Genomic DNA, 15414 nt, shown 5'->3' with positions numbered 1-15414 from the left:
GCAAAAAACAACAAGAGAAGAGAAGGAGATCAAGAGGAGACAAAGCTAGGAATTAAACATGGAACGGATTTGGGATTCAAGAGACACATGCCGCTATCCTTGGGACAGTATGATTTTGCACTTATATGTACTTATATGACAAGGAGCATATAACATTTAATGCAAATATTTAATTCACTATTAATATTGAGGAGTACATATGCATTTAGGAGCAAAATATGCAGCCATCTAGACATCCATTTTCAGGGACATCCGTGTTTGTTTCAAGACAATGGCAAACCACGTTCTGCACATGTTACAACAAATAATATATATACTTAAATGATTACATTTTAATTTAGCACATTAAATTTTGCCATACAGCACTGTGTTACCCAAAACCAAATACAACATATAACCCATTTATAAAATTAAATTCCATAAAACCCAACTATTAAAGGACCCATGACATTACATTACTTTAGCTCTCTTTCTCAGCAATGAAATTAGTAAACTTAAAGAAAAAGAACTCATCTACACTCTTAGAGTTTTAGAACCCCATGGAATGAATGTTGATTTAAACATCTACTTATTCATATAAACTGGCTCCTCCTTCCACTAATTCAGAAGCACTTTGCTTGCACAGCTGATGAAGGACCTCAGTCCAAAATGTCCTGTTTCTCTAAATCTTTGTGCACTTCACTACACTTCACTCTCTCTATGTATATATAGAGGTGAGTAACTGCAGTGTACTGTAGTAAGATATGTAGATATTCAAAATGTTAGCAGCAATCAGCTTGCATAGTATATTTTATTATAACTATTATAGCATATTAATTTGAATTAATGTTAGAATTTATTATTATACATAGTATAACTATTTTATTGTGGCTGGTACAGTATAGCATGTGGATGAGATACTTTTGTATGCACCAGCCTCTGATCATGTCACTGAATAAATGTCATCACAGTTTTGACAGGTTCTCATTTAAGGGTTTCTAGGAGGTGGAACCACTTTATATTAGAATTTGTAATTTGAGTGACTGAATTTTCAGTTCCGATGCATTTGCGACCAGATCGGAATTCATGCTACTTTTACGTCAATCCAACTCTACACCCGTCATACTTTCGCGCTATGGGGAAGGAAAGACAGACGACATAGAATGGGAGAATTTCATTTTAACATTTTAATGTGCAGGTCAGTCACAATTAATAACATTTTAATGAGCGGGTCAGTCATTGTTGTCTATAGCAGCACTGTCATCTAATCGTAACTACAGTATCTAATTAGCGGATGCGAGGAGATTAGCAAATAAATTAATTCGGTACTGTCAGTTACTTGTTGTTCATTATTTGTGGTTTATTTCATTTGTTTCCGAATTTGCAGACATTCTCTACTGTAGATTAACATTAGCATTAACTCTAATATAGTGATTGTTACTGTTGACTCCATTTTGATTGTTTACCTCTGGATGAGCGTGCCTCGTGAAGCGTTCGTTTGCGCATGCGAAATTGCGTAGCGTTCTCTGTTCAGATTAATGTGGCCTGTAGGTTAACGTACTTGGGTTGCACTAAGAGATCGATAAATCTTGAAAAGTAGATTACATATTTGTGGTAAATCCAATTAATAAACTACAATTTTCCCCTTCGACAGAATGCTTGCCTTTTTACAAGACTCCTGGGAGAGGTTCTAGCACCAAATAATACTTTTTTGAAATGCACCTACATGCCCTCAGCATGTTTTTGTTAAGTTTTGTGACTTGAACTTCAGTAGGCCTGTTCTGGTTTGGAAATATTTTTTGAGTAGCCACTTACTAACAGTGACTATATAAAAGTCACAACTATTGTTTATTATTTAATTATTGTTTGCCAGCAAGAAGAAAAATGTGGTGACCCATATGAGATGCAACGAAACAGCAAAATTATTTTTCAAATGTCCTTAATGCCTTTATGTAGATGCTCTCTGAAATTATAGGCTCACTAGTAAAGGCAAGATCATAACTGTCATATATTGCTTAATTCATTCATTTGAATACAGGCTAATAAATATGGGTTAATAAATCTGCGCAACCTCGTATACGTTGTGTACGGATCAACAAGATAGTCCAGCCCACCACATTATCGCTTAGTCTTTGTAACTATTTTGTATAAAAGCGGTTTTAACCAGACGCTTTGCTATAACATTTTCACAATTATCCAACGGTTTATGTCTATATAAATAACTAAGGTGAACTCCCTGAGCTAAAGGTGTGGCGTAATGTTCCAATACGGAAGTTGAAACACCAGATATGAGCGTTTCTTGTATTTCGCAAACACTGGTAGCTAAAGATGCTGCATATTACAATCTCGTACCACAGGCGCAAGACGATTTCGGATTTCCATCATGAAGGTACATATGTTCCTGAGGGTGATCTGGATGACAGTTTGCGCTGCGAACTTTTCTCCGCCAGTGGTAAAGATCAGTCTTGACGACCCTGCCGAAAAGCGATGGGAACCGCTGCTGAAATTATTTGATAAAGAATTCTTGAAAAAAGCAGCAGCAGAGGTGATTGAGTAAGTAAGTTACAATATTGTCACTTAATTTGTTAATTTAAGTATTGTCGTTACGTTACGAAGTTCATTTTACCCCATAATTCTTATCTTTTTAAAGCACGACTATTCCAAAATGGGTGCACCATGCTATCATCCCTGTAGTCCGAGCCCTGGAAAAATATGTACCCCAGCCATACGCGGGCGAGATTAAGGGCATGGCTTCGTATTTTGAGTCTGACATCTCTGACATTGTTCTTCTCAACTTTGCCTACGAAGTTTCTGCGTATGTATTGCTCACTTATACTTTATATAGTGCAATAATCAGACATTGGTGTTTATTTATTACATATTTACATTTACGACATTTAGCTGACGCTTTTATCCAAAGCAACTTACAATTATGACTGAGCACAACTTGAGCAATTGAGGGTTAAGGGCCTAGATCAGGGGCCCAAAAGCGGAAACTTGGCAGTGAACCAGCAACCTCCCAAGTACTTTAACCACTGAGCTACCACTACCACATATTTGGTATTAAATAGGCATTTCAAAAGTATGGATGAATGAAACACTGTATTCATGATCAGAACTCACTCTACTCTGAAACAGACATTGGATATTAATTTATTTTAATTATGGATTTTAATTGGATTTAAATCTCTTTTTCTGTCCTGTAGGTTCTGCAGCAGCATTGTAGCTCAAGACACTAAGGGAAATATTTACCATGGCCGAAACTTGGACTACCACTTTAATGTGCTCAGAAATCTTACTGTTGATATCCTGTTCATGAAAAATGGAGAGGTAAGAGACTGCAGTGATGGAAATATTCATATTGGTATTATCCAAGTCCTCATTTCATATCTTCTTTACCGCATTATTGATTGGTTAGACATGATGTGGAGTTTCTCTCCTTTACTGTCTGTCAAACAAGAAAATGAACTGAAACACCACACATTTTGTTGGGTTGTTTTTTTCAGGTGGCATACAGGGGAACTTCTTTTGCTGGTTATGTTGGATTGTGGACTGGGCAAAGTGCCAACAAGTTTACTGTGTCTGGGGATGAACGAGGTAGCCACACAGTTGTGAAGCTGATTGAATCATGTGTTTCCTTTTCTTTTTAGCTAAGACATTTCCCCACTTATCCAAGGGGTTTCCCTTTCTTTGGAACTGTGAGTAGCCCAGAATTATTCACTACGTGGATAGTGACAGAAGGGCAGTACAAACATTACCTCACCCATCGTCTTTTACATTTATGCATTTGACCACTGGATTTTGTCTTCCCAGATAAAGGTCAGTGGTGGGAAAATGTCATTGCAGCATTCCTGCTAAAGAGTTCTCCTGTCAGCTGGCTTGTGAGAGAGGTAAAGAAACAAGTTGTCAAGTCAGCAACACCAGCACTAATAACAATGGAGACAGATGCACTAAATCCATTTGGGTGGTATATTCACTCGCCACTTAAAACTGCACCTGTGCTGAAATAACCCCCACAGTTTCAATATGAAGGCTGTTTGTGTCAACTTAGCACTGGTGTTAGTTCTGTGTAGTTGTATATCTCTGTGGCTGTAAATTTGTGCAGTATCCAGATACATTTCTGACTGCAGTGTTTTCTTTCCTGTGTGCAAAGACTCTCGAGAATGCCATCGACTTCCAGGACGCAGTGATGAGGCTGGCTAAAGTGCCAATCATCGCTGACTTGTACTACATTGTGGGTGGGGTCCAGCCAGGAGAGGGTGTGGTCATTACCAGAGACAGGAGCGGGCCTGCAGATATCTGGCCTCTAGATCTGGTCAAAGGAGCGTAAGTGCCAACTTATTGCAACAGTATCAAATTACAGTTTCAACCACGCTGACCCGGGAAAAACTACTCTTTTTTTATATATTGCTCTAACCTGGATTTGGCAGTCGTTATGTTAGATTAGAAGTTAAGTCTAGTTTGTGTTACTTGTTCCTGAAGTTCTAACTCCCAGCGGCAAAAATGTTCAGCATTTTAGAAATTTTCTGTGATCTTTAAGGTGTAGAGCAAGAGCATCTCAAATAAAATGGTTTGTGAGGTGTGAGGCTGAGTGATTGCATGCTCATTATATTGTAATAAACTGTATGTGTCAGCAGGGATCCTTTATGAAGTTAGTTTTGAAATTGCATCACAAAGATGATAAGTTTGAAATGAATATTTGGTGCACTGAGGGGGAAAGATCTAGTATGACATGTCAGGTCTCTGAATGCCTTCATCAGTTATGTATCAATTAAAACTCCGAGTACATGCCCTTCTGGACTATCTATGCAAATGACTGCCTATGAAAGTGTAATGTTATAACTGCTCTGACATGAACATTTTCACTTTTGTTTAAACCACATTTTGCTGTAGCTGGTATAGGGTTGAAACGAACTATGACCACTGGCAACCTGCACCTAAACAAGATGACAGAAGGTGTGTGCTTTTCTTGGTTTTGTCTGAGCTAGCAGAATGAATGATCAAAGTATGTAGTGTATTCTTGGTACAATTGTAACATTGTATACTACTATCTCTGCATAGTTTTTACACTTTCTTTGCTTGTATAGGGACGTAGCTATTAAAGCGTTGAATGCTACTGGCCAAAATAACATCAACATGCGCTCACTTTATGAGGTAAACAGCTGAATCTATTTTAGTCTTGTTTGGTTATTATCATGAGGTTACGTAATAACCCCATTAGTATAGCATAGATAAATAAACATCTTTACAAGCCCAGCAACATTTCTTTCTTTTAAATTTATGTTACAATTTTAATTCAGATGTTTTTTGCAATTAGGAGTAACCACATTTGGATAACAAAGATCCAAAGAAGCAATGTAGCGATGTATTGCACACAAAGATTCCATTGTGGATATTCTGGTGAATGACCAGACAGACGTGTGAATAGCTCTTAGAACAGTTTTACTGTTCACTTTGCTGCTGCAAGGCAGATGTGATCATAAGACACAGAATTCAAATGCCTAGTTTCTTAATTTTTCCTGATACCTTATTACCATATAACCAAAGCTCTGCCAGCACTAGTAAGCAAGCTGATTTGTAGCTGAAGCTTTATTGTTTGTATGTCTTTTTTGAATAGGTTTTGTGCCTGTTATAAGTCGACGGATTAGTGACTCAATTTGCTAAATGTGACTTGGTCTCTCTCTACAGATTTTATCAGTGATTCCAGTGTGCAATAGGTAAGGGTTATTATCAGTGGACTTCAATTAAACTCTATACGGTCAGTCACATGATCACACTTTTATTGTCCAGTAAGCCAGATTTCAGATACCACATTTCCCCGCTTCCTTTATGAACATTCGGCATTAAAAGAACAGACCACAGTAATGAGGAACTTACAAGCGGGAAATTTGGGACTTGCACAATAATTCATGTCGCTTGGGACCATGGGATCAAACAGCAGAGCATCTGCTTTTGAGATCATCGTCTGCAATGTGCTTACCACAAAGCAGAAAGCTGGGTTTATCACAGGCTGTTAACAGACATCTCCCCTCTTATGTGAATGAACAGCATGAAAACATTATGTTGTTCAAGTGAGCTTTTAAATAATTGTAACTGCCAGACCTTTTTTGCTGTGGGCTGATTTATTAACGGATCAATTCAGTTAATGTAATATTATGCCCAGTGTCTCAATAGGCATGCCAACAAGAGTCTTACATTTAGCTATGATGCACTGTTACTCCTCTACTGCTTTGCCCAATGAGTATTTTGGCTATTTTAGAGGCTTAAATCATAAGACCTTCTCTCTAACGTCAGTGTATCCTGGTTCCCAGCATCACCATCTACACGACAGTAATGACCGCAGGCTTGCCAGAGGAGTACAGAACCATAGTCAGGGAGGTAAGAGTGTCCACCATGACCTAGTGGCACACCCCTCCTCATACAGTCAGTGACTACTTCTACTGGAGCTGTTCTGGTGATGTGCTACACCAAGATGCTCTGTGTACTTATGGTGTTCCTTAGAAGTGTTCTGTGGGTGTTTTGATGAAGCAAGGCATTCATGTGATAAAATAAACTAATATTACTTATGACACTAGTAAATATTAAGAAACCATGAACTTCTCATTACTAAACTACAGGTAATAGTAACTAAGTGAAAAGCTACCAAAGGACACTCACTACATGTTTGAACTATCTTCAAGTGTGCTTCATAGTCTGTTTGCCCGTGCATAGCTGTGAAGACTAGTCGGTGATATATCAGGTGTTCAGTATTTCATTGACATAACATACAGCTTAATAATGCTGAAGTTCATGATTTGTTAATGTTAGCTAATGCTGTACATGTGTTATTTAAGGGGACCTCAATGTAAAGTGCTGCTGTAAATAATTTAGACATGCTCAATTTAGAATGAATTCAAACATGCCCCATTAAGGACTCAGCCATTTGTTTAGTATACTGGAAGACATTTTCCAATCACAATTTGTGATTAACAATATACAAAAACCACATGATGGTATTTTGTTCTAGTAAGCAGGCTTAGTACTCACTGTGCTGTTGGGGCTTTTCTCCATGACTTCCTCCTTCTGCTTGGAGTGGCCCTACAGATGCTGTATATGTTTACCAGGACCCTGTTCGTTTTCAGCACTCGATTACCATTTTGAACCCATTTTCCCTCTCTTCACAGACATGCACCAAGTCCATTAGGAAAGGGGCTGTTAGTTTCAACTGGAATCTTTAGTTCCAAATTCACATACAAACATGATGCTTCATTCGTCTGAGGAATAGTGGTAGTATGGACTGGGAATGTAAGGACTGCAAGGTGAAGCAGTGGTCTTTAAAGTTGATCATCATAAGAAAACCTATCATGCTTCTCTTAAAATTCATTTAATAGTCAGAAAACTGTTTTTCTGTAGAGTAATTTTAACTTTAGTTTTAATGTAACTTTGTAACATGGTTTTGACCTTAGGCCTACAAGACTAAAGGTTTTGTCTTGCATTTGAAGTATTTTATGTGTGACAGCAACTGTGACAAGATGCGTAAAGTCACATTCTTGTGAACTTCGCCTTAATTATGTAAACTTTTATCTCCTGTAGTTCATTTGGTAGAGTACGGTGCTAGCAATCTTCAGGTCATGGGCTGGATTTCCAAGAAGCATGTGTTTTCATATTAATAAATATATATGTCACTCTTGATAAGAGTGTGCCAAATGCTAAAAATGTAATGTAGCTGTATTATGTACTACTGTTGGATTCACAAAAGGTTTTGTGTTGTGTCATACACTGAGGTGATTGGTTAGCACTGTATTAAGCCTTTAATGTTATTGTCATTAATGACATAAGGGATTTATTATGGTTAATGTTCTAAAATCGTTTGTTGTTTAACCCTGTTGTCAAAATTGCTGAAAAGGCCATTGTAAAAATGTGTTGATCTGCACTATAAAGCATTAGATATCTTGGTTAATATATATCTTCGTTAATAAAGTATTATATATTCTGTTTCCCATCAGTGTTGGGTTGGGATACTTACTCAAAAATGATATAAAAGAAGAAGCACTTTCCACTGAAGATTTGCAGTAAACGTGCTACTCATGAGAACAGTTTCCTGTTTCTTCAGTGACAAAAGATGGAATAAAGTATCTAGTAGTATCTAGTAAAGTATGTTCAAGTTGCTTTGCATTAGTAAATGTGTTTACTAAAGAGAGTAGTGAGTGTATTGTCCTGTGTGTGTACTTCAGTGTTAAGCATGTTTCAAGTATTCATGTTTTGGAAGTATTATTATTATTAGTAGTAGTAGTAGTAGCAGTAGTAGTTATTCTACACTTAACATGAATGAAGCATAGCCCACCTAGCTAGTAACATAAGTCTTTAGTGCAAAAGGCTGCCCTTTAGCAAAAATCAATTTCATATTTAAAGCTCCCTGTAGTTGCATCAAGCTATTAGCCCAATTCCCTTGGGCCTAGTTTTTTTTAAAGTGAGCTGCCACAGAAAGAAGTAAGAACCACAGTCCAGATCTAGGGACCTCTAGTATGTTTTGGAACAACAGGATCATTTTTTGGACCACGGGTCACTGATGCAGGATACAGGGTGGATATAGCCTTCTGGAGAATTCCCTGGGGGAGATGAGACCATCACTGTCCTATTGGATTTTTTCAAAAAACACACCAAAAGATATTTAAGTATTAAATATTATCAATCATAACTATCAATAATATTAAACATTAATAATATTATACCACACCTACGGTGAGGTATGCCTACAGAGATTTCACCAAAACTGGCAAAAAAATATCATGAATGCCATGAATCCTTCATTATTAATCCTTTATTATTAGATCAGTAGAGAACACTCCCTGAGGTTAAACGGAATCACCCATGATTACCCTCTGATTCGGTATGTAGAGTTAGTTAAGGCTTCATTTAAAATTCATTTTAATTTTAGGTGACTTACATGGACAGTTACAGAACTTACTGATAATATTTTACAAGGCAAGTATTTTGTTCTGGACCAAAGACTACTGCTTTAAGCAGTTGGTGTTATCTCAAAAACCATGTGTCTTTAAATTAAATGCATTTTGAGTTTCATTTAAATTCACCACAATTGTCATTCTGACCTTTTTCAGACATATTTCATAAACTGAGTTATAAATGTAAAACTTTTAAGAAGAGTATCTTCTTGGTTTGTTAGAATTGATACTTCTCCAATTTTTGGAGAGGGAAGATAATGTATGATGTATTATTTAAATTATATGTGGGCTAAATCATTTGTAACTAGGTGTGAGAAAATGACATAATTGAGTAAGAATGGTTGAAAAGGGCCCATATGAATGAGATTTCAAAACACTGATTATTTAATTGCTTGTAAATATGTAGAATGGATTGCAATCCCTGGAAAAGCCTCACAAAAATGTTGTGGACTGAGGCAAGGACTCCATTCTGCTTATTTTGTTTGCCTTCTTATTGGTGTATCCAGGAGACGTTCACCTTAATCGAGGAAATCTTGAAGATCACATAATATACCTGAGGTATTAGACTGGTAGAGCAATAATATAAAAATAAATGTTCTTTTTTTGCATTGCATAGCCATTAGGTATAAAAAGTGCAACATCTTAAATATTGCTATCTCTGTTATCTTCTAAATGTATGGTTTCACCAAATAAGTGTTGGGCAGATATAAGATAGGCCTTTAGTTCAATTTCCCATGCTCACTTACATCCCAGGTCTTGCCATAGTAGTGTGTTTACCATTTTCCCCTGATCCCACAGAGCAGATTTCATTATGATGACTATACAGTCTGTTTCTATAAACTGATGAATGCTCCATCTGGTGGTAGCAAGAGGAAGTCTGCAGGACCAAAGAGAGAATTATTTTTCTGTGCAGGTGGTGGTGAACATGTTCACTTTCCAATTATGATAGCAATAAATCTAGTAACTTGACTGAAATTCTGTATGTGGTTAAGAAAAATATTATTTAGTGCTTACTAACTGGGAAATCTGATGGTTAAAAAAGCAGACTAACTACTTTAGACATCAGGTATAGATTAATTCAACCAAATTATTTTAAATGAGCAGGTTCTGAAAGAAGCTCAATTAGCACCATAACAGTCATAAAGACTTGTGACTGATCGCTGGCATTTTTTGAAGCCTTTGTGATGATGAGGTCTCCTTGTTGCCTGTTATTTTGCAGTGTGTGCTGCTGAGATTGACTCAGAACAAGCAGTAATGAACCTTTCAACATTACATCTTCATTCTCTGTAATCTGTTTTACTCTAAATACGTTTTTAAGACCATTTCTTGTCCATTTCCAGATACATGGTTAACATATTTTGAAGCTTCTGCAGAAGATCTTCAGCTGGTTGCCTCTGGCAACAGTGATCGACCAGAAGGTGCTAATAGTCACTGACCTGGCTCTGGTGGCCATGGTGAACAGGCATCCAGTGAGCCCAACCCCAATGAAGCAACCAGGTTCATCTTACTGAGGTTCTCCAGGGATACAAACACTTCAACAAGTGATACCTTCATACAGAACAAGGTCACTGTAACATGAAATAGCTTATGAGGAAAATAACAAATTGTACTGATATAAGGAAACACACTAATTCACGGGAGGGAAGGTCACCTTGTCTGTGCCAGAAGTCAGAGTTTCAATCCAGTTCTCATGAATCCTAACTACATATTTGTTGTGTAATTGCTCCCCAAACACCTGCATCTGAGGAGAGCAGCTGTTTCTCAGTTCTTTCGTACCTGACTGAGCTATGCTGAGACAAAGATGACAAAGATACTGGAAGTGACCCCATGACTCAGAATGGTTGCATAACCAATAAACTTCATGGTGGAGGCTGTTACTGGAGCCACAGTGTGACTGAGGACCTTTTGAACAGACACACCCTGCATCTCTTCATTCACTCCCATGAGTGCAAGCAAGACGAATATGAGTTTTGTCATAACTTCAAGGTGAGATATAACCTAGAGCTGTGGGCAATATTATTATTATTATTATTATTTTTATTATTATTATTATTATTATTATTATTATCCTTAAACTGTTTATCATTGTGATGTGTACACAGAGAGGTCATTTCACTGAAGATGCCATATTTCATACATGCTCCTCAGGTATATAATACAGATCATAAATAATTTGACAATGATTGGTTCCATACACTAGCATAATATATTGGCAACCTCTGGTATCATAATTTCAGTGGAAGCAGGCTTATAATCAGCTTTTTATGAAGCTAAACTATGAAACTTAACTAATAGAGGCAACTGAACTGTGAAGTTTATTCACACAGATTCAGCCCCATGTGCTTGAATAGGATCCGCCTGCTTCAAAAATCCTCTAACACTCTAGTGGTTACATGGCTTGAAGTCTAGGGACTCTAGAAAAGTTTGTATGTAAATCAGAAGTTTAGTTACCATTTTATTATCTGCTCTGGACCTCCATCTGTGATTTCTCATGGCCAGTTTTATAAGAGGATCTAGTCTATTCGGTTCCAGTGCTGGGTTTCCCTTCCCTAATCAACTTAACATTTTCTTTAGCTGAGACACACCTGGTTTGACTCTTAACTAGTCAAGTCTTTTGCATGCTGAAATGATATATATGCAGTGGACTAGGACAGAATTTTTATCGCTGAAATGAAAAGCATAAAGTTTCAGAACATAAAACTGTCTACAAGATTAAAAAGCATCTGGACTAGCAGAATGTATCTTAAGCAACCATATTAAAGAAATGTCTGCGTTTACTGTCATTTTTCAAGGGGTTGAAAAATATAAACTGTCTAGGGATCTTTAGAGAAAAACTCAAAACAGTGTATTAATGCAGCCTACACTCTTAATTGCATTTCCAGTATTGCAAGACCAAGCATTGTCTGAGAATGAGTCAACACTTCCTCCCTATCATTATTCCCCAAGAACACAAAGTGAATTGTGCCATGTTTAGAATGCATTTATCTTCCTGTTCATTTGTTGTGTGCAGCACACTGAACAGATGTTGCTGGCAAGTCTTTACAGACACTGCTTGACTCTGGAGAACATCTTCAGAATAGTGGATACAGAAAACTCTGGTATGTTAGATGCAGTATGTCTTGCATCTGATGGGTTTGGGAATTGCACCTCCCACCTCACTCTTTAAACTGATGCTAAGGCCAAAGTCTTTATGAGATTTCAATATAAACAGTTCCATTGAATTTGCCTTTCCTAAGGCCTCTTCTCTTTTGAGGGCTTCCACCGGACATGAAAATTGTTAAGTGCACTCTTGAAAACGGAGCTCTTCAACAAGGCCAACTTGGTGGTCAGCACTGGTGGACAAGAACATGCTTGAGAGAGGCAGGTCAGAGGACCACAATCTGCCACAGAAAGAGCAACCCTGAGTTACTACAAGGTTTCAACTATCCAACACCTCCACAATGGGTGAACTTCTTGCTCCACCACCAGAAATCACTACTGTCTCTTGTGGCGAAACGTGTTAGCTATGTTCTCATTATGCTGGCAACTTGGAAATTATATTGAAGATCTTCAGGGAACTTCAGGGATTCTCTTCTCCTGTGGTAGTATGCAAGGGAATGCAAGATCTTGCAAGGATAAGCGACTGAATGGTCCACAGAGCTGCAGGTGGGCTCCCTTTGAGGACAGTGGAAACTACCAAATGGCATTATCCTTGTCATCATTATAAGATAATGCATTATCCTTGTTATACCATATATAGTTGGGTAAAATGGCCATCTACCAAAAACTTGCCACCTCAGTCAAAGTGCTATCTACCTTAATCTTACCGCTCTAGAGTTCATTTTTTATTAGTGTTGTTGGATTTCTAGAGGAAGTCTTTCTAGACGCAGGGATGCTAACAACGTAACAGTGATTTTTTTTTCTGTGTTTAAAAGAAAGTACAACTTATCAGGCCACCTAAGCAGAACTGAGAATACAGTTATCAAGACTCCCCATTTACTTATTTGACATCCTGTAGCATCTGTAAGACACAGTTGCTCTATCCTTTAAAGAGGAGCAGTAGGCCTACCTACCACAGTCACCAGATCATACAAAAAAAAAAAAAAAAAAAACTTTTAAATTATTTTGTAAAATTATGATACAGTAGGGTACCCATAGATTCATTTAATTACTGTTTCTTTTTACAGTTTATACTGTAAAAGGGGCGGTGTCAGTTTTTTAACACTACACACAAACTTCCTGCATTTTCTGATTGGGTTTTTAAAAGGGACTAAGAAATAATTATCTATGGACATTACCTTTGCTAAAACACCAAATGTAGTGGTGGCCTAAGACTTTGGTGGCAACCATTATTGGTGGCCTAAGTACATGTCAAAATTAAATATGCAGGTACATATGAATCTTATTTCTCTGACTTTGAGGCACATAGTTTAAAATGGTCTTCTCTGGGATCCTGAACTTGACAGAGTTTACCACTGGCAGTTTCTACTTATTCTTCGACTTCATACGTACATGTGCCAATTTATGACGCTAATGTCAAACGTTTATGATTTTATAATATAAACAGTAGCGGTCGAATGTGGCAGACATCCAGTTTGTGCTTAGTCAAGTGACTGCCAAGTGTTCATCCTGGCAATAAAATGTGATGCTTCCCCTACTTTTTGTTTAACTATAATAAAGACATAAATGTCTTACAATTTTTATAATGTACACCATTTCATGCCGGCACACAGCGCAAAGTGAATAACTCTTATTTTGTAGACAATAAACGACAAAACGAAAATTAGGGCCAAATTCTTTTTCTTCTTATTCGTGCATTAAACGAAGAAAAAAAGAAAAAGAAAAAAGAAACGGTCTTGTTTCTTACATTTCCGTGCATTAATCCGATTATTAAGATGTACACGGACCACAATAAAGCAGAAATAAAGCACCGAATTTATATTATGTTGTTTATGGCTACAAAACATATTATTTATATTTAGATTGGGAAATGCATGCGTGCCTAAAGCGCTGGATGTATGCCATTGGCCAGTCTTTGATGTCCCTTGTCCTTCCGCAATTCTCTCCAGTTAAAATAAAAGTCTTCCAGAATGTTTTGTATGACTGATAACAAGCAGCAGATGAACTCGTGTTCGTTATGACATGTTTTAGTAAAACATTTATACCGTTAAATATGAAATGTTTAAATTAAGCACAAGCTAAGCACAAGTTTGATGTTTTGCTATAGTTGACTGCTTCTGGTCATGTCATAAAGTTATACATGTTTACCTTTATCTTCATAAATGGACACACGTAGGCTATGTCATGATATGGCATTGTCCTTTTTCCAGTTTTAGCAGCATTTAATTCATTATTTTTTTTATTCTTGAAGCGCATAAAACACAGACATATTCATGTGTAGGGAGGTGTATGCCTAAAGTCTTTGACTCATTAACGGTGATCATATTCTTTATCTAAAGCACAACCTCAAAGCACACCTTTCTTAAAACTTGTAGCAAACCCACAATGCCATTTCCCTGATATTACTCAAATAAATTACACTCAAGCTCCCGGTGAATATACCAGAGGTACTCCCATATTGTTGCTTGGAAGTGTTTTCCAGTGTAGAATACATAGTATGTATGTATGAAAGCCCTGCAGTTTACAGTAGTACAAAGAGTGCTACGTCATCCAGAGATTTTGCCTTTTAAACTATTCAGCAGTATGAAAAATGCAGAACAACAAGCGTAAGATGTTGGCTGTAATTGGCCTCATTTCAAACAGGATGAGTTTAGGTCCAGCAGGTGGTGCTGTGGCACTGAACTAGTGATGACGCATTATGCCTGACAGTTAGACTGGAGTTGACCACTGTGTAAGGCATGTGAATCCCGCGTCAACTAATACATAACTTTGCTTTTATCTTGATCAAAAAAAAATGCCATAAATCATATTTGCCTTAAACCAGGACATCCAATGTGTGACCTGACTAAAAGAAAATTGTCTTTGACTTTGAGCTGCTTTTAGTTAATACAAGGAAGGGTGGAGTGCATGAACAGAATTAGAGCATCACTTGTAGCATGTGTTTGGTGGACTAGTGCAAGGCAGTGTTATGGTGCATAATTAACAAGTCTGCTGGTTTCAATCCCTATTAACTTACATGAGTTTCTTCTGCTATCTGCTATCTTTCATAGGACCGAGTACACAACCAGCCATGAAATTATCCAGCCTGAACCTATCCAGCATTATTACATTTGTTGTATTAGATTTGGTCTGGAACTAAAGTGTTCAGGGCAGTAGATTTCCAGAAGCAAGTGATTACTGAGGAGTGAGTTTTCCTAGGGAAAACATAGCAGCTTTTTTTTTTTTTTGATATCTTCAAATGGTGGAACGTGGGTGGTAAGAAGTCTGTACAAGCTCAGAGCAACGTTAAAGATTACTCGTCCCGGCATGTCAGGAGCCCTATGACCCACATCAAGGAACTCCATCTGGTTATGCTAGAAGAAACCTGAACTCTTTGCCAAAAAGAAGGTGATAG

At 37.4% G+C, this 15414-nt stretch overlaps 1 protein-coding gene and 1 long non-coding RNA gene across 9 annotated transcripts; both read left to right on the top strand.

The window, feature by feature from the left end:
- Positions 1-999: 999 nt before the first annotated feature.
- On the top strand, positions 1000-7963 carry LOC113572914 (N-acylethanolamine-hydrolyzing acid amidase). 8 transcript variants are annotated; one of them, XM_027002869.2, is made up of 12 exons: positions 1000-1177; positions 2337-2532; positions 2630-2794; positions 3186-3309; positions 3486-3576; positions 3793-3869; positions 4133-4305; positions 4873-4935; positions 5067-5133; positions 5668-5696; positions 6291-6357; positions 7143-7963. In XM_027002869.2, the coding sequence occupies exons 2-12, from the start codon at positions 2363-2365 to the stop codon at positions 7194-7196; spliced, it is 1080 nt and encodes a 359-aa protein (XP_026858670.2). In that variant the 5' UTR covers positions 1000-1177; positions 2337-2362; the 3' UTR covers positions 7197-7963. The 8 variants fall into 8 exon arrangements, with proteins under 8 accessions (XP_026858670.2, XP_026858671.2, XP_026858673.2 ...); XM_027002870.2 differs by lacking the exon at positions 1000-1177 and adding an exon at positions 2129-2226; XM_027002872.2 differs by lacking the exon at positions 1000-1177 and having other exon boundaries at positions 2247-2532; positions 6274-6357; positions 7143-7230.
- Positions 7964-8993: 1030 nt separating this feature from the next.
- On the top strand, positions 8994-12249 carry LOC113572930. The gene is made up of 3 exons (XR_003410165.2): positions 8994-10907; positions 11932-12019; positions 12158-12249. It is a non-coding gene; the product is annotated as an uncharacterized LOC113572930 (long non-coding RNA).
- The last annotated feature ends 3165 nt before the right edge of the window (positions 12250-15414 follow it).

Source organism: Electrophorus electricus, chromosome 9, assembly GCF_013358815.1.
Source record: "Electrophorus electricus isolate fEleEle1 chromosome 9, fEleEle1.pri, whole genome shotgun sequence".
In the NCBI taxonomy this organism is placed as follows: Eukaryota; Metazoa; Chordata; class Actinopteri; order Gymnotiformes; family Gymnotidae; genus Electrophorus; species Electrophorus electricus.
This window is presented reverse-complemented; position numbering and strand designations above follow the sequence as displayed.